This window comes from Danio rerio, chromosome 12 (assembly GCF_052040795.2).
Source record: "Danio rerio strain M-AB ecotype USA chromosome 12, GRCz13ab, whole genome shotgun sequence".
Taxonomy (NCBI): Eukaryota; Metazoa; Chordata; class Actinopteri; order Cypriniformes; family Danionidae; genus Danio; species Danio rerio.
The window spans coordinates 27,762,227-27,787,263 of NC_141032.1; the positions used below are offsets into that span (position 1 = coordinate 27,762,227).

Genomic DNA, 25,037 nt, shown 5'->3' on the forward strand with positions numbered 1-25,037 from the left:
GCCCAAAGCGGCTTAAAGCTGCTCTACACTTTCTAATCCTACATTCAGATGGGGAATCAGCCTCATGAAAAATACATTTTGCCTTCTGTCTTAGTAGTGATCAATAAAACATTTTTTCCTCTGGCTTTGTAAGGTCTTCTAAAGCTTCTTTTAAAGGGTGTTTTGCATGCGTAGGTCAATAGTTTGTTACACATTTGTACTTAATTTTTAAGTGCATGCTTTTATTGAGAATGAGGTAAAGCTAGCTAAAGCCTGTTTATGGTGTATTTTTATTTTTTAAAAATGTTGTCAAACCCGGCTCATTGTGGAAATGACACTGGAGATGAAAGGTGATGCAGGAGCTTAAGTTACCAACCAGACACACCCCATTTGTGTTATCTGTTTGTCCAGAAGCCAATTTTAACATAGAAATGCTTGCTTTAAACATTTTTTTTCGGTTAGAGAATCCTGGGTTTATAAAAATATTTGGTTGCACAAATGTTTTAAGGATGATGTAAAATCTTTCTGAAATGTTTAGTTCACCCAAAAATTATGTTTATTGCATTATTATTTTTAAATTTACATTTACTCTTTGTAAATGAAGTGGTTCCGAGCTTTTATGTTTGTGAATGAAGAAGGAAAATTGCTGAAAAGAATGCGTTCATGTTTAGAACGCACTGACATGAGACTTCTACTCCAGCCAATCAGAACATTCAGACGCATTCACATCCGCTGATTCTTCTTCTTCTTCTTCTTTGGCCTTAGTCCCGAATGGTTGCAAGGTCAGCTCTTTAGAACAAGTCTTCTATTTAGACTTGTCCATATGATAACGACTTTTTTACACATTCTGGCCGGTCTGTCGTTTGGGCCTGTCACCCTCATACACTCTCACTACGTATGCCTGTCACACCTCATACACTACGGACAATTTAGCCTACCCAATGCACCTTCAGCATGTCTTTGGACTGTGGGGGAAACCGGAGCACCTGGAGGAAACCCATGCAAATGCAGGGAGAACATGCAAACTCCTCACAGAAATGCCAACTGAGCCGAGGTTCGAACCAGCGACCGAGCAACCTTCTTGCTGTGAGGTGACAGCACTACCTACTGCGCCACTGCTTCGCCATTCACATCCGCTGATTATGAAAATAAAAAAAACCTTTGAATGTTTTCCTGACACGTTCAGCTGCTAGATGTTAGTCAGATAACTTTCTATGTTCATTCTTAATGCCAACGGTGTAAAAAATTATTATTGATAAAATTCTTATGATAAACAGCTGTTTGTTTACCTTCAAGCTCTGCTTCAGTTGCTTGACGCGTGCTCCTGTGAGCGCCAACACACACACACAAACATCTCAACATGCAAAAGTGTTCCTCCTTATGTTTTAATCGAAGTTGAACACAATACTTATCCGTCCACAAAATTTGTAATGTAATCAAGTGTGTAAACATTTATCTGCGGATCATGCTTCTGCCTTTGGATGTGTCTGGGACAAAGCAGGTGCTAAAGCTTTAAATGAAAGTGAAACCATCAACCACGTACAACAAAATACGTAAATACAGGCGCAACCGTTTACAGCTCATTTCTGGTTAATGATTACAGAATTTACCGGAATTTTGAAATGGATGTGTGAAATGGTCTTTTCCGAAAAAATTCTGGAATGTCCTTACCTTTGTGAACAGTGCTTTTTTTATCATACCGGTAAAGTCGTTTTGGAAATTTTCCGGATATTTGCCGGTATCATTGTGTGAGAGGCTTTTGTAGGATGTTGGAAACAAGTAGACATTATTTAATATGTGTTCGTGCTGACGCTCACTGGAGGATTGCTTTACATGCACACACATCAAGCTACTTAAAGGCAAATGTGTCTGGAAAAATATTCAAAGGCTTTTATTTTCATAAACGGTGGATTTGAATGCGTCTGAATGTTCTGATTGGCTGGAGTCCTCTCACATCAGCACGTTCTAAACATGAACACAGTCTTTCCGGCAATTTTTCTTCTGCGTTCACACAGAGCAGAACAGCATTACGGCAAATTACCAGTAATGTTACAGCTTCTCTTTCCGGAAAATTGCCAGAACGACTTTCCCAGTAGTAAAAAGTGCCTGTTCACATATGATCCCTTTCTGGAAAATTACTGGCAAAGGTCTGTACGTGTGAAAGAGGCTTTTGACATAGCTGGAAAGAAAATGTTTCTACGCTTACTGGTTTCTTGTTTTGTGTAAAATAGAAAAGTTGTAATGTTGCCTGGCAAACCTTGAATTACTGCCTTTTATACCTTTTATTTTTAAAATTTCTCGAGTTAATGTTGTCTATCGAGTAACAATCTCCCTTGGATTGGAGTTCGGTGCGCACTAAGATGGACCAACACCGCCCTGTAAGTTAACACACTGCATACTGTAGGTCCACAGCTCTGGTGTGTTATGAATTACATGTTTTAAATGACAGTGAGACAGGCTACGTTTAGTTTTTATTGTAAAATATAGATTATAACCAAGTACACAGTAAAATACTATTTTTTAAATGGTTTGCCTATTGACGGCGTATAGGCTAACCGTTAAACTTAAGGCAGCATATTTTTATTAATATGAAAAAACACATTACAACAAACTAGCCACCCTTTGATTTATTTTTTTCGTTTACAAATATTTTTATAAAACGAAAAATGCAATGAATAGTTTATTTTGGTTTTCATTTTATTAGAAATAATATCATTTAAAGGCTACACAACTCCTCAACGGCTCCAATTGTGTTTTGACAGATATCCTAGATAGACTTTCTGGCTCAAAGACATTTATGCCTGTTTATTTCAGTGCTGTATTCTGACAGATTTCGCAAAGGCTTCAGCTATTCTACCTGTCAGCTGGTACCAGCCTCAGTTTTGCGTTAGGCGTCTGTGTCTGGATGACGGCGAGAGAGAGATGAGATCAGACCTCAGATTCGATGTGTGGCCGCAAGTCTCAGTTACTTTATTGCAATTTTTAATATTGGCTCATCTAAATGAACTTTTCATTTATTAAAAGCAGAAATATTGGTAGAGAAACGAAGCAACTTTCGGTTTTTGAAGAGAGCGTCCTCAGTGATTAAAAACCGCGCGCACACACAGGTTAGCCTACACTCTTGTCGGCCTATTCTTTAATGATTTTTTTTTTTTTACATTAAACGCATAATAATCAATTGCAAAAAAGAACAGCTGAACTTCGGAAAAAGTGCTCACGGCTGTTGGCGCGAGTTGATTTGTTTCTCTGCAGTTGGCTTATTAATGGCGCGGCATTGCTAAATCACTCTTGTTTTAATAAATAAAAAAAAGATAATTCATTATTAAACATTGTGAGATGGTGGGCGCGTAATTTTTAAAATGAGATTATGCGTTGCGTATTTATGGCTATTGATCTTATCTACCCGCGACCAACACATAGTTGAACATCAAGTGTTAAAAATGAGGGTATAAATTAGTTGTTTCCTCCAACTGCTGCCACCTTTGTCAGGCAAAGTTTGCAGATTGCCTCATTAACGTCTTCAGGTTCTCTTTTTGCATTTGGTTTAAACCCAAAATATAGCCAAACAGGCGCTTTTGCATTGCGTTTTGACACTTATCCGTCCGCCATTCTCTTTCTGTAAATTTGACTCCTCTCGTTATCTTGATGTGATAAATGAAATATGACGCATTGTAGCTATGTTCAGATGATAATTATAGTGCATGCTCTCGTCTTAAGTAAATTATTTAGAATTATGTTTCCCATTTAAATAAAATAAAAATTTAAATAAAAAAAAAAACGAATACTTAAAAAAAAATGTTTAGACGGTGTCACGGTGAAAAAGTGATGTCACCGGTGTTGCGTCTTAAAAGCGGTATCACCGTCAACACCGTCTATCGTGGCAAGCCTATGCGAGTTATGTGCTATTAAAAACTCCTACTGTTTATAAAAAAAAACTAATTTATGGTTTGCATCAAACAAAAATGAAACATTGCAGTAAGAAATATTTATTTTGTACTATAGTTTTTAAATGCATGTCAATTTATTAAATAATATTTCTGCTACTAAACAAACAAAATATTAAATTAATCATTCAATGCAATACTCAAAGCTACAAAGCAGTCATCAGTAATTAAATAGGAAAATAATATACATCTCAAGAAAAATTGGACAAAAGAAAGTAAGAAAAGTCTCACTTCTACCACTCTTTAAAAGTTTTGGTTTCAGTTTATGTCATTTTTAAATGCTCAGTCTCTTTATGCGCTGATTTACATTTTTCTGTGTTTGTAGAAAAAAGCAGGCAAGTCAGCTGACCCAGCATATGAGGAAGGCATAGCGGGATTCTCGCAAAGACCCCCGGCGCAGTACTGTTCTTTGTTATAAGCCGAATCAGTGTAAATTTAGTAAAGGCGAGCTTCTTTGGTGATGATGGATACATTGTTAGAGTTTACATTTAGCGGACATTTGCGTTGAACATGCAATAAATGCTACGCATCAAGATTCGGGCACCTTCTCTGAAAACACTTGATTGATTCCGGCTTTGCAGATCAATGTTTACCACATGTCATGATCACTCTCATTGCTGCCATATTTTGTAACTTTAGGTGGGGTTTGCAAACCTTTATACTTTATACTACTTTTCAGCCGTTTGCATTTCCTGCGGTCACAAAAGCTCCCTGTCATCTCACAGCTGAAAGTCTTGAGTGGTTGACAGCTAATATGAACCAACATGGTGGCATGGAAGAGCGATTCAGTATGTTTAAAATCAAAACAGGTCACACTACAACCATTATATGCAGTTGTACAAATGCTCCCAAATATATTATGCTATACACAGCTTAAATTTCGGACACATATGCGACCAAAACGGTCGCAATTTCGGGCCCTGCATTTTGTGGAATAAATGGTCTGAGAATGCAATTAAACAGTAATGCCAAATGCTCTTTATTTATTCTGTTGGACACACACGCTACGTTTTGTCAGATAAAGCAATTGCTCTTTTTCTTGCAGACGGTGTCCTGAGCCATGGGGGCCTTCTTGGACAAACCGAAAACGGAGAAACATAATGCACACGGGGCAGGCAATGGTCTCAACTTCGGCCTAAGTAGCATGCAGGGATGGCGGGTCGAAATGGAGGACGCACATACAGCTGTGGTTGGTCTGCCGCATGGCCTGGATGACTGGTCTTTCTTCGCGGTGTACGACGGTCACGCAGGTTCTCGTGTGGCCAACTATTGTTCCAAACACTTACTGGAGCACATTATTACCAGCAGTGAGGACTTCCGCTCAGGCCCTGACTCGGTGGAAGGCGTTAAAATCGGCATTCGCTCAGGCTTTTTGAAGATCGATGAGTACATGCGCAACTTCTCAGACCTACGTAACGGTATGGACCGTAGTGGTTCCACAGCAGTCGGTGTGCTGGTGTCTCCCGAGCACCTCTATTTCATCAACTGCGGTGACTCCCGTGCTGTGCTGAGCCGCGCAGGACAAGTGCGGTTCTCCACACAAGACCACAAACCGTGCAACCCACGTGAAAAAGAGCGCATTCAGAACGCAGGCGGTTCTGTGATGATCCAAAGGGTGAATGGTTCTCTGGCTGTGTCGCGCGCTTTAGGGGATTATGACTACAAGTGTGTGGACGGAAAGGGCCCAACTGAGCAGCTGGTATCTCCGGAACCGGAGGTGTTCGAAGTCCCACGCGTTTCAGACGAGGATGAGTTTGTGGTGCTCGCCTGCGATGGCATCTGGGACGTGATGAGCAACGAGGAGCTGTGTGATTTTGTGCGCTCTCGCCTGGAGGTGTGGGATGACTTGGAGAAAGTCTGCAACTCTGTGGTTGACACCTGTTTACATAAGGTGAGGAAAGCGCATCACATGTCTTAAAGAATATTTCAGTAAAAAAAGTTAAGGCTTTGATTAATTACTCACCCTTTTCTCTTTTTTTTTTAGATTTACTCGAGTTTTTCTTCTTTTGAAAGCAAAAAAAAAAAAAAAACATTGATATTTTGATCAAGGCATTGACTTTCATAGTGTTAATTCCTTATTATGCAAATCAATAAATACCTATTACCAACATTCTTAAACATATCTACTTTTGTGACCAATAGGGATGCAACGACTATAGATTTTGATTGTACAATTGTAGTCTGATGAATAATCACAGTTTTACAACTATGGATTCATTAATTTCAAAACACCCCTAGTTTAGACAAATCCTATGAAAACACCTTATATTTTAAAGTGTTATTTTTTGCACAAAATAAGAAAAAAAAAAACAATCCATCCATTTTGGTCTTAAAAATAAGTGAAAAGCTTATCACTATACACAGCACTACTGTGCTGTTGTGTAAATAACAAAGTAAACAGAACCATAGAAAACATAGCTACATTATCTGAGCACAAAAAGTAAAAATAGTATGAGCTAGATAGTAACACAACAAAAAGTATTGTAGGATAGAAAAGGACCACATTGAATGTAAATATGAAACACACATTTTGTCACAATTACAGTGTTGTTATAAGTAATCCTGTATACCAAAGTTGTGTGATTTATAAACGACAATTAAATCAGCTGTATATGTTTTTTTTTTAGTTACACATTTACATTTATGTATTGTGCACAATTATTAAGCAATGCACATAACTAACTAAAGATAAGTCTTTCACTCCATGTAAAAATCCTACAGTTTAGGGATGCAACAATACAGTTAGCCCACGATTCAATACATACCTCAGTTTTTTAACACTGTGTTCGATTTGAACTGGGGAACACATAACATCCTGCACTTTGAAAATAAACATACATGTGAAGTTAATAAAGATGAATTGGCCATCTCAAATAAACATATTTGTACTTGCGGATCGAGATTGTAACGCAGATCGAGTGCTTTTATAAAAGCCCATGTCTCCAATTACCGAAAACAGCTGCAAATCTTTAGCAATAAACACCCGCACTGCCTTTGTTATTTTTATGTGTCTCGGAACCAGTTGGGTATGTTTGCTTGAAATATTCAGCAAGGGATTGTTACTATTTGGAGGACTTTATTACCTTCTCTGCTATTCTGCCTTCAGACAGTGATATTGCTGGGTGATGGCGCTACAGATGTGCAGTCATGGTTATACGTGTAAAACAGTGCTTGCACAGTTATTTTTTTTGTTTACCGTTTTTTTCTTTTAATGGCATTATACTTACCGGCAAAATCGGAATGTCCTCACAATTTGAAAGATGCCGGCGCTTTCTCGTACTGTTGCTTCACTTTACAGGCGCTTCTTTGTACTGTTGCCTCAACCTCACTTCACTGCCGCTCGCCATGTTAAAGTGTGGAATGATGGTCAAGCTCCCCCTAACTTTAGAGCATATTGATTGGATATTTACTCACGCGGAGGAGTTTCCTCATCTCAGCTCATGGACTTACAGGCAATCACAGTCAATTTGGGGAGACATAATACGCACAAATTATTTAAAAGCAAAACTGAGAAAACCGCAGTTCACAAGCGTGCTTTGAACCGTGGAAGTCGTACCGTACGGTTCAATATTATATTGAGAACCGTGGCATCCCTACTACGCTTTCTTTTGTTTTGACTAAACTTGTTTTACTAAATATCAAATAAGGAGATGAAAACAAATAGACTATAAATATAAGAATTAACGAAATAGTTTCAGAGTACTGTGATGAAATGCTGGTTAAGCATATGAATTTAAAGAGTCATAATAACAGACCAGAACGCAGAGATAAATGTGTTATAATGTTAATGTAAAAAAAAAAAAAAAAAAAAACTTTCACTTTCGAAATGCGGTATAAATTCGTTCTATTTTGGCGTTTTTAATTCTTTTGAACCTTTAGGTGCTGCTTGTCAATTTGTTTCTACGTTCGTTCTTGCTGTCAATTGTGGAAAAAACGATTGATAAAAGGTTTCTAATAAACCTCTGTGACCGCTTAAGGCGCTGTGTGATGTGCATGCACGTGAGGGGGAGTCAGATTTGTCCGGGGAGGCAGATTTCGATACAACACTGGCACTGCATGTTTCTCCGTCAGTGATGGGTCGTTCTTGAACGATTCGTACATTTTGAACAAATCTTTTGTATGACTCAAGGAGTGAATCATTTATTTGCACATGTGCACATTTGTGTAAGTAGAGCTTGCGTGCTGTCTTGGAGTGGTCTGTTTCACGCAAAATGCACACGTGTGGCCTCAAACCATATCGATATGAACGATATTGGCTAATACAGCATCCTTTTGGGGAATCATATCGATATATCCCTAGAACCTGATATACCGCCCAGCCCTATTTGTGCCATAATAATACTTGGGTTTTTAAAAAAAATTTATGAAACTACTAATTTAAAATGACAGTTTTCATAAAGTTACAAAACACAGATGAGTTTATAACGGGATGTAGCATATCCAAAATAAAAGCAAAGAGTAACCAAATGGTCATGACTAGGCCCACAAGCAGTTTGTGCATGCAGAAATCCACAGATTTTCGCAGATTTTTAGCCCATCGAGTCTATTTATTTACCTGTGTAAATGTGTGTAAATTTATATTCATTGAGTTTTTAATTTTCATTTTACTAATTTTTTGTGATATAATAATATTAATATTAAAATGTCCATATGATTTATTTACAATACAATTTGTAAAGTAATATTTTCTGTCTATTAGTAAATATTTTAAATGAGAGACTTGCATTGTTTATCAAATAAGTGGATCTAATTGAATTTGGATTGAAAACATTATATGAAATTTAAAAATGTATTATTATTTCATATATTAAGTTTTTAAATTTTTGATACTCCTTAAATCATTCTGCATAAATCCGCAGATTTTTTTACAAAGTTCTCCTCAGAAGTAGCAAAAAATGTCCGCAGATTCTGTCTGGCCCTAGTCATGACCAGATGCTGTAATGCGTGTCTATTGAGCACTAAAAATTAATATTAATACCAGGAGAAAGCTAGAGCTTTGAGGCATCACTGTGTTTGCTTTGTGCATTAAAACACTTAATAAATGATGACTTTTCTTTAAATTTTAGTTTTGCCCTACATACCTACTAAGTCTCTCTTTTTCTGTTTTACATTAGTTGCACAGCCATATGAAGCTGAATCATGGAGTTTATGCAATTGTTAAAGTCCCAGTCTCTTTAGACAGTCCTGTTGTGTGTAAATTATGATTCACATTTTTAAATCACTCCCCCTCTCCCTGTTTTCCACACAAAAAAACACTATTAATATTCTCCAAAATAAAAAAATAAATAAAAATCGCTTGTCTGTGTTGTCACCAGCCCTCCAGATGATCAGACAAGAGCCAGTGTGTGAGTGAATGAGGTCACAGCTTTTGAATCTGGCATGGATTTGCTCAAGCTGATGTCAGGGCTTTCCATTATTAGTCTGTAACCTGCTTCTTGCCTTTTCATGATGTATGGCTCATATATACATTGGAAACTAAGCCTTTTCCACTTCTTCCACTTGGAAGAGGATTCTCTGCGAAGGTCTGTTTAGTGTCTAACTATGAATAGATGTCACAGATTTCCATCCGGCGTAAATATTGGCAAAATTGGAGGCAGTGTAGATTTATAGTGGTTTATAATAGAAGCTTTAGGTGTTATAAACACTCACTTGACAAGTAGGATTTTGGTCAAGTGAACTGCCTTTTTTGTGTGTGTCATGAATCATCTTTTTTTTTTCCAACCAGGGAAGCCGTGACAACATGAGTGTTGTTCTAGTATGTTTCCCCAATGCACCAAAGGTATCAGAGGAGGCTGTTAAGAAAGAGGCAGAGTTGGATAAGTTCCTGGAGGCCCGTGTTGAAGGTGAGAAGCAGCACTTGTTCAATTATAAGACCATTTTCTGCATTCAGTGTTTTCTTAAAAATCTTTAAATCAGACTTTAGTGTCAGCCATGCGGTTTGAAAATGCTCTTTCTCCAAGTACTGTTTAGATTACAGTCCTCTTCGTCTCCCTCTGGTTCTTCTCTTTCAACATTCTGGCATGCTCGGCACTATCTGGAGGCTTGTTGGATATTTCCTGGATGGGGAATATATTATTGCTGAAAAAGACGCATCCAGTGTATTCTATTAGATGTGTAGTCGGGACAGCTGTGATAAAACCCTGTTTGGCGTTCTTTCTCCAGATGGATGTTATTTTTCTCACAGTGTGTCTATAAGTGGTTGTGTCTACACTGTTCTAAGGTTTCACTGCTGCAGTTATGGTGGAGGAAACACTCCAGGCCTCCATTAGCAGTTTGTTGCTTCACATGTGTAATGTAATTTTCTTTCTTTGCAGAACTAATGGAGAAGTCAGGGGAGGAAGGCATCCCAGATCTAAGCCACATCATGCACAACCTTCATCCTGAAACCATCCCCAACCTGCCACCAGGAGGTGGTCTACCTAGCAAGTAGGGATGCAAAATTAAGTAACATTTGGGCTTGTTGTCCTCCATTTCACATGCAGTTACCTTAATCTTGACTTTGGAGTTGCAACGCACCTGACAATTCTATTATATAATTTGGTCTAGTTTATGTTTTCAATAAAAGATATATTGTTTTATTGTAGAATTATTCCAAACTATTATTTACCTTATTATAATGGCAAATGATATTGCTATTGATTTTATATAGATTTATCCTGTATATTCATATTCAAAATATAGTGATTTCAGATTGAATGTTGTTCTGTCCGCTCATTTCCTTTATTTTTATGCTTAGATTAGCTGTTTTAATTTAGTCAAGAAGATGTAAACTTTAAAAACAATAAATATATTTATTGTACAGTGCTTTGTTCATTACTTCATTATATTACATATAATATGCAAAAAATGGTAGGTAATATTATTTATATACAGTGGTTAACACAGTTTGAAATATACTTGCAATGGTAGCCAGATTGAAACACATCTTTAACCCAAAGCATATATATGGTCAACTACATGCGACAAACAAAAGAATAATGTGATTTTTTACTTTTTATTTATTATAACACTGTTATACACATTTTCTTTTCAATGGGTTAAAGTAATTTTAAAAGGTTGTTGAAATAAAAGAAATCCACTATTTCTCTTACCTTTATGCCATGAGCACCCACTAACAGGTAAAGGCTGCTCTCTCTCTCTTAAAGGGTCACGAAACCCCCCTGTCTCAGCAGGGTGTTTTCACACCTCAAGTTTGGAAAAAGCCTGGAAAGTGGGCGTGTCCAGCTCTGTTTAGGTGGGAGTGTCAGGAGAGTGAAAGAGGGAAGATTTTGCATAAAAATGGGAGTTTCCTTTTGAGCACATGCTGATTTTCACAGAGGCAAAACAACACACAGACGCAGGAGAGAAAGACAGTGACTGTGTTTACATGGACACTAGTAATCAAATTATTTGCCAAATTCTTAATTTGTCGACTTTAACTGCAGTTGTGCACTTTCACTTTCATTCAGGAACATTTCCTGCATGTTCTCTGTGACAAATGAGATAGTGGATGCGAGGATGAACTGCTGGAGAGTGTAGTTTTAATGGAATGTCTGATATCGCATGGCAAATGGGAGAAGGAAAAAAAAAAACCCTCCGCATTTCTTAGTAACTAAGATGCACTCAGTAGGTAACATATTGTTCAAAGCCATGTGTGTATAGACTATTCTGTCACAAAATTTGGCGAAAATCCTATACAATGGCAATAGTTTGATTAAGGTGTTTACATGTTTACATTCGTAGAGCAGCATTTACAGCGGATCTTTCTATATTGTACTGTTATATTGCAGTGATATTAACGCTCTGTAAACTTAGTAACTAAATCATTTTGACTAAGGTATGTCTTTAAAAACTGAAAGAGTACTGCTGACGATATGAACTAACTTTGCCATCTGAATGAACAAACAAAGGGCACTGATCACACACCCCAAATCTGTAGCGACAGGACAATCAACACTAACTGGAGCCGTGTCTTTTTTAAAAAGGAGACGAGCAGCAAATCCCAATTTCATCATTTCCATATTTGAAAAGCTCTCGTGTAAAAAATGTTCTTCACAAACATATTTCTGTCGCATACACTGTAATCCACACGTGAGTCTAACTGCACTCTCATAGTGGAGAAATGAAAACAAAACTTTCAATGCAGCACTTTGATAAACGCAATGCTGACAACCCGTGTCTCCAAATTCATATTCTTCCACTTGTTTTGGCAACACAACGTGGTGTCTCTCTGCCGTCTGAACACTGTAACGGGTAAAAGCTATCATGCATATTAATGAAGTTGCACCGCATACACAATAGAGTGCGCTGATTGGTTTGAGCCAAGTCTTACTCATGAATTAATGCTGCTGCACACTCAAAGACGTCACGATGTACTTGCCGGTACAGACATCCAGTCTCCACGCTGGAATACACACAAGTATCCAATTCCCGTGGCGCTGCTTCAAAAATTAGTTTCAAACCGGAAGAACGAATTTGCTCAAAATAACACAAAAATAACCAGTTTTATAATAACCAGTTTTTATAACCAGTGCGTTCTGTGAATGAACGTTGCGTTTTGTGAATGAACGTCGCCTCGTGGTTCCATCCCAAAGAGGGAAGAAATCACTTTCGCGAACGCTCGCGCTCAATCTGCCCAGTTGGTGGAATGAACTCCCTAACTGCATCAGAACAGCAGAGTCACTCGCTATTTTCAAGAAACGACTAAAAACTCAACTATTTAGTCTCCACTTCACTTCCTAATCTGCAATTGCCTCTCTGAATATCACACTAACTGTACCCAAAAAAACAAAAAAACAAAAAAAAAACTAATACTACTAATTCTTTCCTTCTTAGACTTTACAGACCTGAAACTTGCCTATAGCACTAATTCATTGTTGCTCTTAGTTGTGTAAATTGCTTCCTTGTCCTCATTTGTAAGTCGCTTTGGATAAAAGCTGCTAAATGACAGAATGTAAATTTAATGTTTTCACTTTTGTAAAATATATGTGACCTAATAGTGTTTATAGCAGTGAGGGACACACATATGCCTGGCAACTTAAAAAAAATAAAAAATACAAAAAATGTGTTTTGGTGTTTCTTGACCCTTTAAGTTGCTTTATTGGCATGACATTTTGCACAGTAGTGCCGAAGCATTTTCGGTATGTATAAATTATGGAATATATTAACAACATTAATTTAATAAATTATACAGCAAATTAAAAGTAAATAACAGAAAAAAAAGAAATAAAAATAGACAATATTGCTTAAATTTATATTAATATTAAATAAAAAGTATAGATTATTTAAATGAGGCAGATTAGTTTAACTGTTTCTAATGGTGTACAAATATTTTGCCAGTATAGGTGTGATTTTGTTTTCTTCGAATATATAGTAAAATTTATTGGAGTTGTTTATTACATAATCATTTAATGTTTCTCTCGTGGTTGTGGGCCCGCAGTCAGCTGAGAAAAGGTAAAGCAAAAACATACAAATTACGGCAACTTTATAAAGCAAAAGTAAAACCTGAATTCCAGACATTTTAGAAGAAACTATGACCTGATGCATTTTGGCGCAAAAGGCACATCTCTGTTGACCGTTCTCATGCACGCAGAACAAGCAGTAGGTAACATGGACAGCGAGAGAAGATTTTCCTCTGGTTAATTAATCGTGATTGTTTGACTTTCTTGGGCGGATACAAAAAGTGTTAAATGGATGATAATAAAAGTGCTATTCATGTGTCATCGCCAAATATACCTGGGCGGCCCGCCTAAGTCTGTGTGTGGGAAGCGCTGTATATGTGAAACATCAGAATATAAATGTTGATTAAAAAGAATGTTAAGATGTTATAACAGAGCTAAAAATGTTGCACTAAATGTTTTAAATGTTCCTCCTTTGTGTAAATAATGTGTGGTTTACGCTAAATTTCAACAAATCAAATGATCTTATATTAAATAAGTAGTTCTGCTCCTTTATTCTGATTGGTTGAACTGAGTTCTAAACTGCTGTAATGAAAATGTTTTGTTTGCTTTGTTTTTATTTGCTACGTATATAGATTAATCGTTTTGTGAAGGCAATAAGCCCCATAAAGCCATATTTACAATGACATTATAACAGCTATAAGCTGCTTTAAACTCACTGTACACCATGGCATCTTCTAGCTTATTATTTCATATTTTCACCAGTGTCTACTTTTTACAATTTTCTGTCTTCTCTTTTTTTTCAGACGTAGTGTAATTGAGGCCGTTTACAACAGGCTAAACCCACACAGAGAAGAAGATGGGGTGAGTGTTTTCTATTGGTTTGATCATATGAGCGATAAAAGCAAATGTCACTTGAGTCTTCCACTTACTCATCTTAAAATGCTTCTAATGTTTAATGCCTGCAAATATTTAGATGCAGCGTAGCTCTATTTGCCGTGATCTCTTTGATGCATACATTAACTCCCCTGATCATTTGATGGTGATACATTTAGCAAGTGATTAGCAAATGTCCTACTTACGGAAGTGTAACTGGTACTCAGAGACAGCTTTTTATATATAGGCCAAATTAAAGATCCAAAACCCACTCTCTTTAAGAGCAGTGCCTCTGCATTTCACTTGTAAATGCAAGGCTGTCTTTGTGCAGGCCTTGGCTTTGTTTGTCCGTCTGTGCTTGTGCTACTCTGTAATGGTTTGTATTTGTATGTCCGCATCTTGATAATGAGTTGATTTCTCAAAGTCTTGTGAGAAGAGACCCAGGCTCCCGCATCATTTGAACACTCGCACGTGTGCACACACACAGACGAACACGCATTCGCCACGACACGCAGCTTATATTGCCGCTCCTCAAGCGTGCTGCTTTCATAATGAAAGGGCAGTGTAAGGTCATGGGCAGGTGGCCTGCTCTAAGCAGGGTCTCTTAACCTGCTCTGTCCACTGACACTGGCGTCTTGCACCAGGACAGCCAGGGAGGAGCAGTCGGCGGTGAGGAGGAAGAAGAGGGCAGCTCTGCCGCCGCTCACCTGCTGGAGGCGCTACGACAGTTCCGGGTCAGTCACCGAGGCGAATACCGCCAAGTGCTGGAGCAGGCTCTCTCCGCTTACCGAATGTCCTGCGGGACAGGTGCCACGACACGGACCGCCCCCCAGGAGGAACCTTCCTCGCCCCCACCATCCCCGGCCACTGAACCCCTCAGCACCGAAGAGGGACAGGATGAAACTGCCCCATCACAGTCTCCAGACAAGCTCTCTGGCGCCCCCACTGCATGACCCCATTTAGTCCCCACTAAACCTAGCCCCACTGTCAAACCTCTTTCCCCAAACCTGCTCTCTGACCCAGATTGCTAGGTTGCTTTTGGCAGCGTTTTTCTGCAGAGCAGGTTTTTGGTTCTCTTTATGGATTGGTAATAGCACTTTGGGTGTCTGTCTGCTTTCGGTGATCTCTGCACACTGTAAAAGCTGCGTACAAAGGAAGTTTTACGCAGAATTCTTATCACTAAAAACCTGCTCTGCAACTGCAAGTGAGGTTAACCTTGGCATATCCCAGCTCTGTCCGCAGTAAGCACTTTCACATATCTTTGCACTTAGCCTGGTGTTTTTAAAAATGACACATGGAGGTATAAACTGTTTATGGGATAGTTCACCCGGATCTGGAAATTCTGTCCTGTACATGCTTGCTTGCTACTCCAAACCTTTAAGAATACTGCGAAACACTCTATTTTTGAAAATGTATTTTATTATTATAATTATTATTGTTTTTGTTTTTTAAATATTATATTATGATTATTGTTTTTTTTATATATTATTATTGTTAGAATTATTATTGTTTGTTAAAATTATTATTATTATTATTATTATTATTATTATTATTATTATTATTATTTATACATTTTTTTTCTATTTTATTTATTTTTTTTTCCAAAAATTTTTTTTTTACATTGTGCAGATGAAAGTCATTACAATTTTGTTTTTGTTTTTCTTGTTTTTTTGTGTGGTTGTTGTTTTGTGTGCGTGCATATGTGTTTTACAAAAGAACAAAAAGAGGTCAATACAGGTTTGCAATGACATGATGGCGAGAAAATGAAGGTGTTCCATTTCTGGGTGAACTGTCCCTTTAAGGAGATTTGTATGCTGTTTCTCCCACACACCCAAATGATTTGACCATCATTGATTTACACCAAAAGAGTTTACCCATGGAAGTAGTTAAACTGTTTAAATGTGTGGACAATCTGGGCCGTGCCAACAATACACACAGCTGTTTGCTCTTGTGCCATGCGGTGCATGTGTACTTCATATACTGGGACTTCCCCAATATTAGAAATAGAATATTAACGTACTGTAGTAAACATCAGGTACAGCTTGTATCGTGCTCTTTGTAGTGAGCTCGTCTATGTGTGTGTGTGTGTGTGTGTGTGTGTGTGTGTGTGTGTGTGTGTGTGTGTGTGTGTGTGTGTGTGTGTGTGTGTGTGTGTGTGTGTGTGTGTGTGTGTATGACTAACTGATCAAAAACAATTCCTTCCACCATTTAAAAGGGAACTCTAATGTTGAGTGTGTGTGTATATGTGTCTATATATCTCTCTCTCTCTCTCTCTCTCTCTCTCTCTCTCTCTCTCTCTCTCTCTCTCTCTCTCTCTCTCTTTCATATCAGCTTTCAATTTGAGCTGATCTCTGAAATATGATTGTCCTGTGTCTGCTCTTTGAGTGTTCACAGTTATAACTCTACTATCCAGGTGTGTTGTTATTGAGGGGGGAGAGAAACACAAAATGGAAATGCACTGGCTTTATATGCATATGAGATTACAGAAGCCTACACAATCATTTGTTCGAGCAAAATTCTCATTTCTCCTGTTCTGTGCTGTTCCAATCATCCAATGACTTTACATTTGCACTGTAAGTTGTTCATTAAAGGGGACAATACAGACTGCATTACCTTTCAGGAGAACTTTTTGCAATCTGCACATTAGCCAACGCTGCTACGTGATCATTCATGAATGTTTGTACTCTGCAGTATTTGCACAAGGGCTTCTTATCACACTTATTCTTACTACCAAGTTCTTGAAAAGCGAGTTCAATTCTGACCACATTGATTTTGTCATATTTTAAAATCTCCAATGTCTCAATCTGCTTTGTCTTTTTTTCTTTGGCTGATTTTTTTAAGCCATTTGAAGCTGATTGCTTTGTTGATTTTTGAAGTTAATTCATAATACAAACTTTGTAATCCTCTTAACAGTTAGAGTAAGTGCATGCATAACGCTGCCAGTGTTATATTAAACTAATCATACTAATATTTACACGCTCAGCAGAATCGGAGAGCTTTACTTAATTGTCAATAGAGCAGTATTTTCAGCTTTGGTTTTTGATTTTTCTTCCGTCTGGGCAAAGGTTTATATTCATTTTGTTTCATGCTGAAGTTCTGCAAAATAAATCAAATTCAACTATCAATATGTCTTTGCTGCCATTCATTCATTTCTATCACTACGTTTGAGCCATTTCTCAGTGCACAGCACCACACAAAATGCTTGAATACAGGCCTTTTATGCATCTTGACTTTCATCAGGGTTTTTGTGGGGTCTTAATGTCTTAAATTACAAAAAACTACAAAACACTTAAATTTACAGAAATATTGTCTTGTCTTAAATCATTTTAAACTGGTCTTAATTTTCCTTTGTTTATGTAAAGCTGCCCAATCGATTCAACATACAGTTGAAGTCAGAATTATTAGCCCTCCTTTATTTATTATTTTTTAAATAATTCCCAAATGATGCTTAATAGAGCAAGGATATTTTCACAGTATGTCTAATAATATTTTTTCTTCTGGAGAAAGTCTTATTTGTTTTATTTTGGCTGGACTAAAAGCAGTTTTAAATTTTTTAAAAACCATTTTAAGGTCAAAATTATTATCGCCTTTAAGCTATATTTGTTTCGATAGTTTACAGAACAAACCATCGTTATACAATAACTTGCCTAATTACCCTGTTCTGCCTTGTTAACCTAATTAACCTAGTTAAGCCCTTAAATGTCTCAAAAATTATTCACTGTCATCATGGCAAAGATAAAATAAATAAGTTATTAGAAATGAGTTATTAAAACTATTATTATAAATGTGTTGAAAAAAATTATCTCCGTTAAACAAAAATCAGGGGGGGAAATAAACAGGGGGCCTAATAATTCACTGATTAAGATTATTTGGTCACACTTTACAATAAGGTTCATTAGTTAATGTTAATTAATGCATTTACTAACATGAACAAACAATGAACAATACATTTACTATGGTATTTGTTCATGTTAGTTAACATTAGTTAATGAAAATACAGTAGTTCATTGTTAGTTCATGTTAACTCAAGGTGCATTAACTAATGTTAACAAGCATGGACTTGGATGTTAATAATGCATTAGTAAATGTTCAATTATGATTAATAAAGGCTGTACATGTGTTGTTTATGATTAGTTCATGTTAGTAAATGCATTAACTAATGAACCTTATTGTAAAGTGTTACCAATTACTTTTTATTTTATTATTATTATTATTTGATGGGCCAAGTAAAAACAACTCTGCTGGGCCATTTAAAAAATCTTTAGCATCAAGGTGAAACCTGCACCCTAATCGTGATCAGATATTTTGAAACAGTCCTTTGTTACTTGTCCCTACATGTGAACTTGTTAGTGAAATTTTTGAGGCTTGAGGTAGGTGAGCTTCAAATGTGCATTATACAATATAAAAGCAGGAAAATTTTACTTTAAAAAATCTTTTTCATTTTATTATGTTTTATTGGGGCAGAGCATTAAATAAGTTGATCATTGAATTGGACGAGAGGCTATGTCTCCTGAATGCTTTAATTCTGGTCCAACTTGATTGTGTGTTATGACAACCAAGCTCTATGGTTACCTGCACTGATCTAGTATCTACTAGTCAGAAGATATGGAAAAAATAGCTACATTTGCTTATTACTAGGCCCACACGGAATCTGCACGCGCAGAAATCAGCAGATTTCCGCAGATTGTTAGCCCATCATTGAGTCTTATGTATTTACTTGTGTAAATTTATATTTATTCAATTTTTTAATTAATTCCACTAATATTATTGTGATCTAATACTAATAATATCAAAATGTTCTTCTGATTTATTTACAATAATTTGTAAAGTAATATTTTCTGTCTTTTAGATGTTATATGAGAGACTTGCTTTGTTTACCAAATAAGTGGATCTAATTACATTTGCCTTGTAAACATTAAATAAAAGTTAAAAACTCATTATTTTTTATTTCATATATAAACTTTTTAGTTATGGTACTCCTAAAATGATTTTAGGATTCATTTTATTATTATTATTAGTTTTTACAAAAGTCAGTGCAGAAAAGTCTGTCCAAAAAATGTCTGCTGATTCTGTCTGGCCCTAATTATAACTTGTTTCTTTTTAAATATAGTGCAGTATACAGTGTTCTGGATTTTTCTAGTAAAATGCTAGATTTCTTGAACATTGAAAGTACAAAAAAGTTCCCAGGCAGTGCCACATTGTGGTAAAAATATATAATTAAAATTGAAGAAATGCTAAAAGCTTTTCATTCATTTTGTCGTGTTTAAAAAGTAATAACTGTAATAACTGAAATACTGTGTAATTGACTAAAATGGCAGCAGTGTAGTCAACTGACCTTGTTCACTATTTTAAGTTTAATTAAACCTTTTTTTGAATAACTCTGAACTGGTCTGATTTCTACTAAATTTAGTTTTAGTTGAGTTGAATTTTGTTAAAAATATAGTTCAATTTAGTTTAGATTTTATTATCAGGTTCAGATTTTGTTTTAGTCTAACCCATTCATATTTAACACGCTGACAAATTAGATGGTGTTACGCAAAGTTTTATGTAATCCATGTCTGTTTCTCTGTATTGATGGCAATCTTTGTGTCTGCTCACGCTGACCACACCACATTAATTTAGGGTTTTTTTTAGAGGGTGCAGGATGTTGTCTGAATTTCACATCAATTCTGGTTCTATGCAGTTTTAAAGTTATTGGTTAGTTTTTGTATTCCCTGTAGAATAATAGGAGGCTTCAACAGTACTGTTCAAAAGTTTGATGTCTGTTAGATGTTTTTAAGGAAGTTAAGAATCTTATGCCCATCAAGGCTTAATCAAATGCATTTATTTTAGCATTCCAAGCTCAATTTTCAGCATTATTCCTCCACTCGTCAGTGAAACATGGTCAAATATAATTATGATAACATGCTGATTTGCTCAAATTCAAGATCAAAATTTATTCATTAATAAAACAAAAAGTTGATAACACTTTAAAATAACGGTCCATTAGTTTGTGTATTTACTAACGTGAACAAACAATTAGCAATACATTTATTACTTTTTTTCTTTGTTAAAGTTATTTAAGTTAGTTCATGTTAACTCACAGTGCATTAACCAATGTTAACAAGCACACATTTGGATTTTAAATAACACATTAGTTAATCACCAACAATGATTAATAAACGCTTTACAAGAGTATTGATACTTGATGTTAGTAAATACATTAATTAGCATTAACTAATGAACCATTAGTCTAAAGTGTTATCGTACTGTCCTCAAACGATTGAATGGTAGTGTATTCTCTTTCCCATCAGAAGTAGTTCAAGTGTAATAATCTTGTTCTTCCATGCTTCAATTCCATCAAAAAATATTAAATCTTTCTTTCTCTCCTTGTCTTGTCTCTCACACCCTCGATTGTTTCGTTTATTTTCACCTCCCTACCTTTAAAAAAAAAAAAAAAAAATCTGTTTGCTCATTTCTTTCCCTGTCTTGTTTTCTTCCTATGGCAGAGCGGAGGAGACCTTGACGACCCCTGGTAGCCCCCGAGCAGCCGGCAGCTTCTGAATCCACATGAGAATGTCCTCAATTCACACAAGAAAACCCTTGCTCACACACTTTGTTTGGTTTCGATTCAGAGAGCGTCATAGGAAATGTTAAACGACAGGTCTGGGAAAACACACGCTTGTTTTTAAGATGAAAAAACTACAGAAATGTTTTTTTTGTTTTGTTTTTTTTAAACGGAAATTGTTTGGTAGATTTATTATTACTTCCCTCACCCCCCTCCCTCCCTCCCTCCCTCTTGAAGTTGGCGTCGATTGTGAATGACGCGACTGCTTGAGCAGAAGTTGAAGGACATGCTAATTTGTGGGCGTGTTCTTGGCTGGAGGAGGGCGGGGCAGGTGAGCCCTGAGAGGGACAGGGACCCTCATTCAGACTCTGCTCTATTTCAACCCCTTCACACCACGCATGTGCAGCTTTTTGGAGGCATGATCTCAATTCTTGTTCACCGTTTCTGCCACCCCGCGCATCTCTTTCAGTCTCTACCCAACCAGCTGGACACAGAAATGTAACGTATCTCTTGTGGATTTCTTTTCTTGGATTTTTATTTTTCATTTGTTTTGTTTTGGGGCGAATTTCTTCTGGTGTCATTCGTTTTGGTGCTTGCTGTTAAATGCGAAGACTTAAATGTTTAAACAATATTCTAGGACACTCATCTTGACAGCAGGAGCGGCCCAAAATGGAGGGAACTTTATTTGGAGGAACTTGTCACACTGACTTCCTTGTTCAAGAAAAAAACTGAACTCCTCCATTTTGTTTTCCGATTCATACACGTTGGGTTTCTCCCATCAGCTTGCCTTCTGGTTTGTGGTTTTTCCTCTAACAAAAACGCTCAACTAGTTTCCCCCTCCATCATTTTGACGCATTTCTATATTTTTTTTGATTACAGATTATATGGTGTAATTGGTATCGTTTGATTGCACTCACATTCGATGACGAAAAACAAAATGAAATACTACAAAAAAACAAAACGACTATATGAAAGAGAAACTATGAGAAGGTAGTTAGAGTATTTCTAAAGTCAAACTGCAGAAATATGTATGTGTATATAGCTATATATATATTTTTCTCCTTTAACAGCGGAGCGAAAGAGTGGAAGGGGACGCTCTCTCCTCGGACTGGCTGATAGGTACTTGAATATTCATTATGAGTGGATTAATTCTTTATTTTTTTTTGGTGATCCTTAATGTAGGATTGTTTTTGAATCGTGCCTGTAAAAGGTGAACCATGCTGTAAGGGTGTACTTACAGGACAGTTGGCTATATGGATGAATGTACCCCTTGTTCACACTGATATTCGTACGTATACCTTCACCCATTTGTACATGCTCATGCGTAACCCTTTCATTTATCGTTTGATTAGCTTCGTCATATACATTCACGCTCTTAACTCCATTTACTTCACACATGAGTTTTGGTTCTGCCCTGTGACATGCTTTGGAGGCCTTCGTTTTGTTCTTTTCCTCCCCACTTTTTGTTTGTTTATTCATCGACTTCACTGCTCTGGTGTGTAGCTTTAAATGAGTGTTTAATTGAATTTTATAAGATGATTGTTTATGTATGTATATATATTTTTGCAGTTTTTTTCCCCCCTCTCCTGGTACACATAAATCATAGCCATATGCTGAATAGATTGAGTCCGTTTCCAGTCGAGATGGTAAGAGATATATTTTATGCGCTGAGTGCTCAAATGCGTTGTCTATATCAACACTTATTGAATAACTGAGACAAAGTATTTTATTTATTCCACGTCTGCTGGCTTGAGAAGAGAGGGTTTCACCAGAGGGGGAAACTACTGTCCTGTGTGTTTTGGAGAGTGTGATTTAATAATTTTTTTTCTTCTTCTTCTTGCTCTCACGTCCTTCCTCTATTTCTCCTCGGATTCTCTCTAACCACCCGACGAGCCCATGTAATGAACGTCCCCAGTATGATGTTGTGATGTTTCAGTAGCAAACAGTGAATATGATCTCTTCTCCTCAATAAAGGATTGCTAAAGTTTGATGTTAACACAATGGCTTGCTTGAGTAAAATGTTGTCACCCATAATATTTTATGGGAGGGGTGAAATTCGGTGTCAGTGAAAATATTGCTTTTCCTGTTCTGCACATATTCCTATCTGCTGTGTTTTATCGATGCAGGAGCTGTTTCGGTGAAAGTACAAGACTTTCTATTTATTTGCTTGAACGCAACAGTGTCCTCTGCCTTTTTCAGTAAAATTAAGGGGGTAAAAGTGTATATAATTTTTTTAAATAGAATTTTTTGTGGGAGTTGTAACCCTTAAACCAAACCAAACAGCACTTTGGTGAATCATAACATTGAAAACGGACACAGAAAAACCTTTCACAAGTTCTCTCCAGAAACTTCTTTCTTTTGTTGTCGTATGCTGGTTTTCTGTCGCTTATTCTAAATGGCTTTTTAGATTAAAGTTTTTATTTTTATTTTTTCATTTGTCATTTTTAAACAGGAAAAGATAATCGGGGCTGTTTTAGCATGAACGCTATTTTTCAGCAGGTCCCTGCTCTGCAGAACATAAACATACAGACACCCTTCACATCTCATCCATCAACACATGAGAACAGTATAACAATCACCAATCATACAAAATGAAAAGAAACAGGACTGAGTAATCGAGATTAACACAGAGACCCCCAAATAAAAATTAAACAATTTTTATCTACTCTCATTCAAGTGCATTAATGAATTTCTTTTTTTTCTGCTGGACACAAAGCAAGTTATCCTTGAGAATATTGGGAAAATGCAACCATTGAAAAAAAGTATGAAACTCAGTAGATTTTTTTCTTTGGTATGTTTTTTTTTTGTGTGTGTTGTGTGTGTGTTCATCAGGAGAAAGACATTTAGGTAGAAAAACTGGTTTGGAACAAATGTAGGATGAGTAAACGACCAGAAATTTCTTCAATTTTTATGATTTTTTTTTTAATCAATTTTGTATTTACTTTGCGCATTTTCCAACTGACCCCATAAGGTAAAAAATAGACAAAATACAAAATATGATAAAAAATTGAATGTAAAAAAAAATATTTACTGAGATTCAGTATCAGATTGACCATTTGAAGTAAAAAATAGGTTAATTAAAGGGCAAATTAATTAAAGGGGTAATTAAAAGGCATGATGAAAATTATCTTTTGTAAGCTGTTTGGATAGAACCTTGTGTAAGTAGTGTGTCCACTGTCATATTGGAGTGAAATTAACCTAAGTCTCTCTTTTTTTATTTTTTTATTATATTGTCCTGACGATAAAATAGGATCTGAATCCCTCCCATATTATGACCCACCGCAATGTGACATAGTGGTGCGGTTTTCCCACCCACCAATTTGATTGACAGCCGGATATTAACATCACTCTATTGTAACGTGTATAATCATAAACAAGACAGGACGTGTGTAAAGCAACTGGGATTAAAAGATCTGTTCAGCAGTCTGTAATCATCATCAAATGTGATCAAGAATGAGTTTTACTAGTTTAAAATGTTTTTAAAACAGTGCATGTTTGTAATGAATTGCAGTGATTTTACCGTCTTTATAGCCACAGATGCATGTCAGTACAATTTTAGAAGAAGACGCTTCAATCCCAGTTTGTGGACTTTAAATCAGGTTTATTTTGTACATTTACATAACGGATATCAATACAGCAATGGATATTAACTTGTACCTTGTCACATTTGCCTTGCAAAAACAGTGCAGTTAAACTTTGTAATGACATTGTGTGTGACTCATCATTGCAACTCCACAACAAATACATCAAATAATCATTGGAAAAGTTCCCACTGTAGTATTTCTCACAAACATTCCGCCAGATCTACTACCTTCATGTTTGTCACTGTGCTCTTTATCTGATGCAGTCAAGGCGGAGAATGAGGCACATCCTGACAGGCATGTAGGAACGGTGGGCATATATATATGCATATATATATATATATATATATATATATATATATATATATATATATATATATATATATATATATATATATATATATATATATATGTTTGTCAAGACAAGTCAGCTTTGTTGTTAATTCAACTACATGTACAGGACATAACAGAGAATCGTTACTCGGACCCTAGGTGCCTAACATAAATAAATAGAAAAAGTAGAAAGTAGAATTTTAAAAAGAAATTACCATAAATACAATTACACATAAAATATAAGTTAAAAAAAAATTGTAGACAATACGAATAAACTTATGGTTATGTGGCAAGGAGTGCAAACCAGAGTTGTGCAGCTGAAAAACAGTATATACTGTAGTGCAAAAAGCTTGAAAATGATAAAGTGACAGTGTCTTAATAATATACATGGAGGAAGCAT

The 25,037-nt window shown here is 36.4% G+C and overlaps 1 protein-coding gene across 6 annotated transcripts in view; it reads left to right on the forward strand.

The window, feature by feature from the left end:
* ppm1bb (protein phosphatase, Mg2+/Mn2+ dependent, 1Bb) overlaps positions 1-22,719 on the forward strand; it is a 52,625-nt gene extending 29,906 nt beyond the window's left edge. For 2 of the 6 annotated variants that reach the window (XM_087274407.1, NM_001007313.1), the window contains 5 exon segments: positions 4,969-5,814; positions 9,649-9,766; positions 10,238-10,349; positions 14,107-14,164; positions 20,665-22,719. In XM_087274407.1, coding sequence (XP_087130533.1) covers positions 4,984-5,814; positions 9,649-9,766; positions 10,238-10,349; positions 14,107-14,164; positions 20,665-20,694 — 1,149 coding nt within the window. In that variant the 5' untranslated portion in view covers positions 4,969-4,983 and the 3' untranslated portion in view covers positions 20,695-22,719. 6 annotated transcript variants of the gene reach the window in all.
* Positions 22,720-25,037: the final 2,318 nt, after the last annotated feature.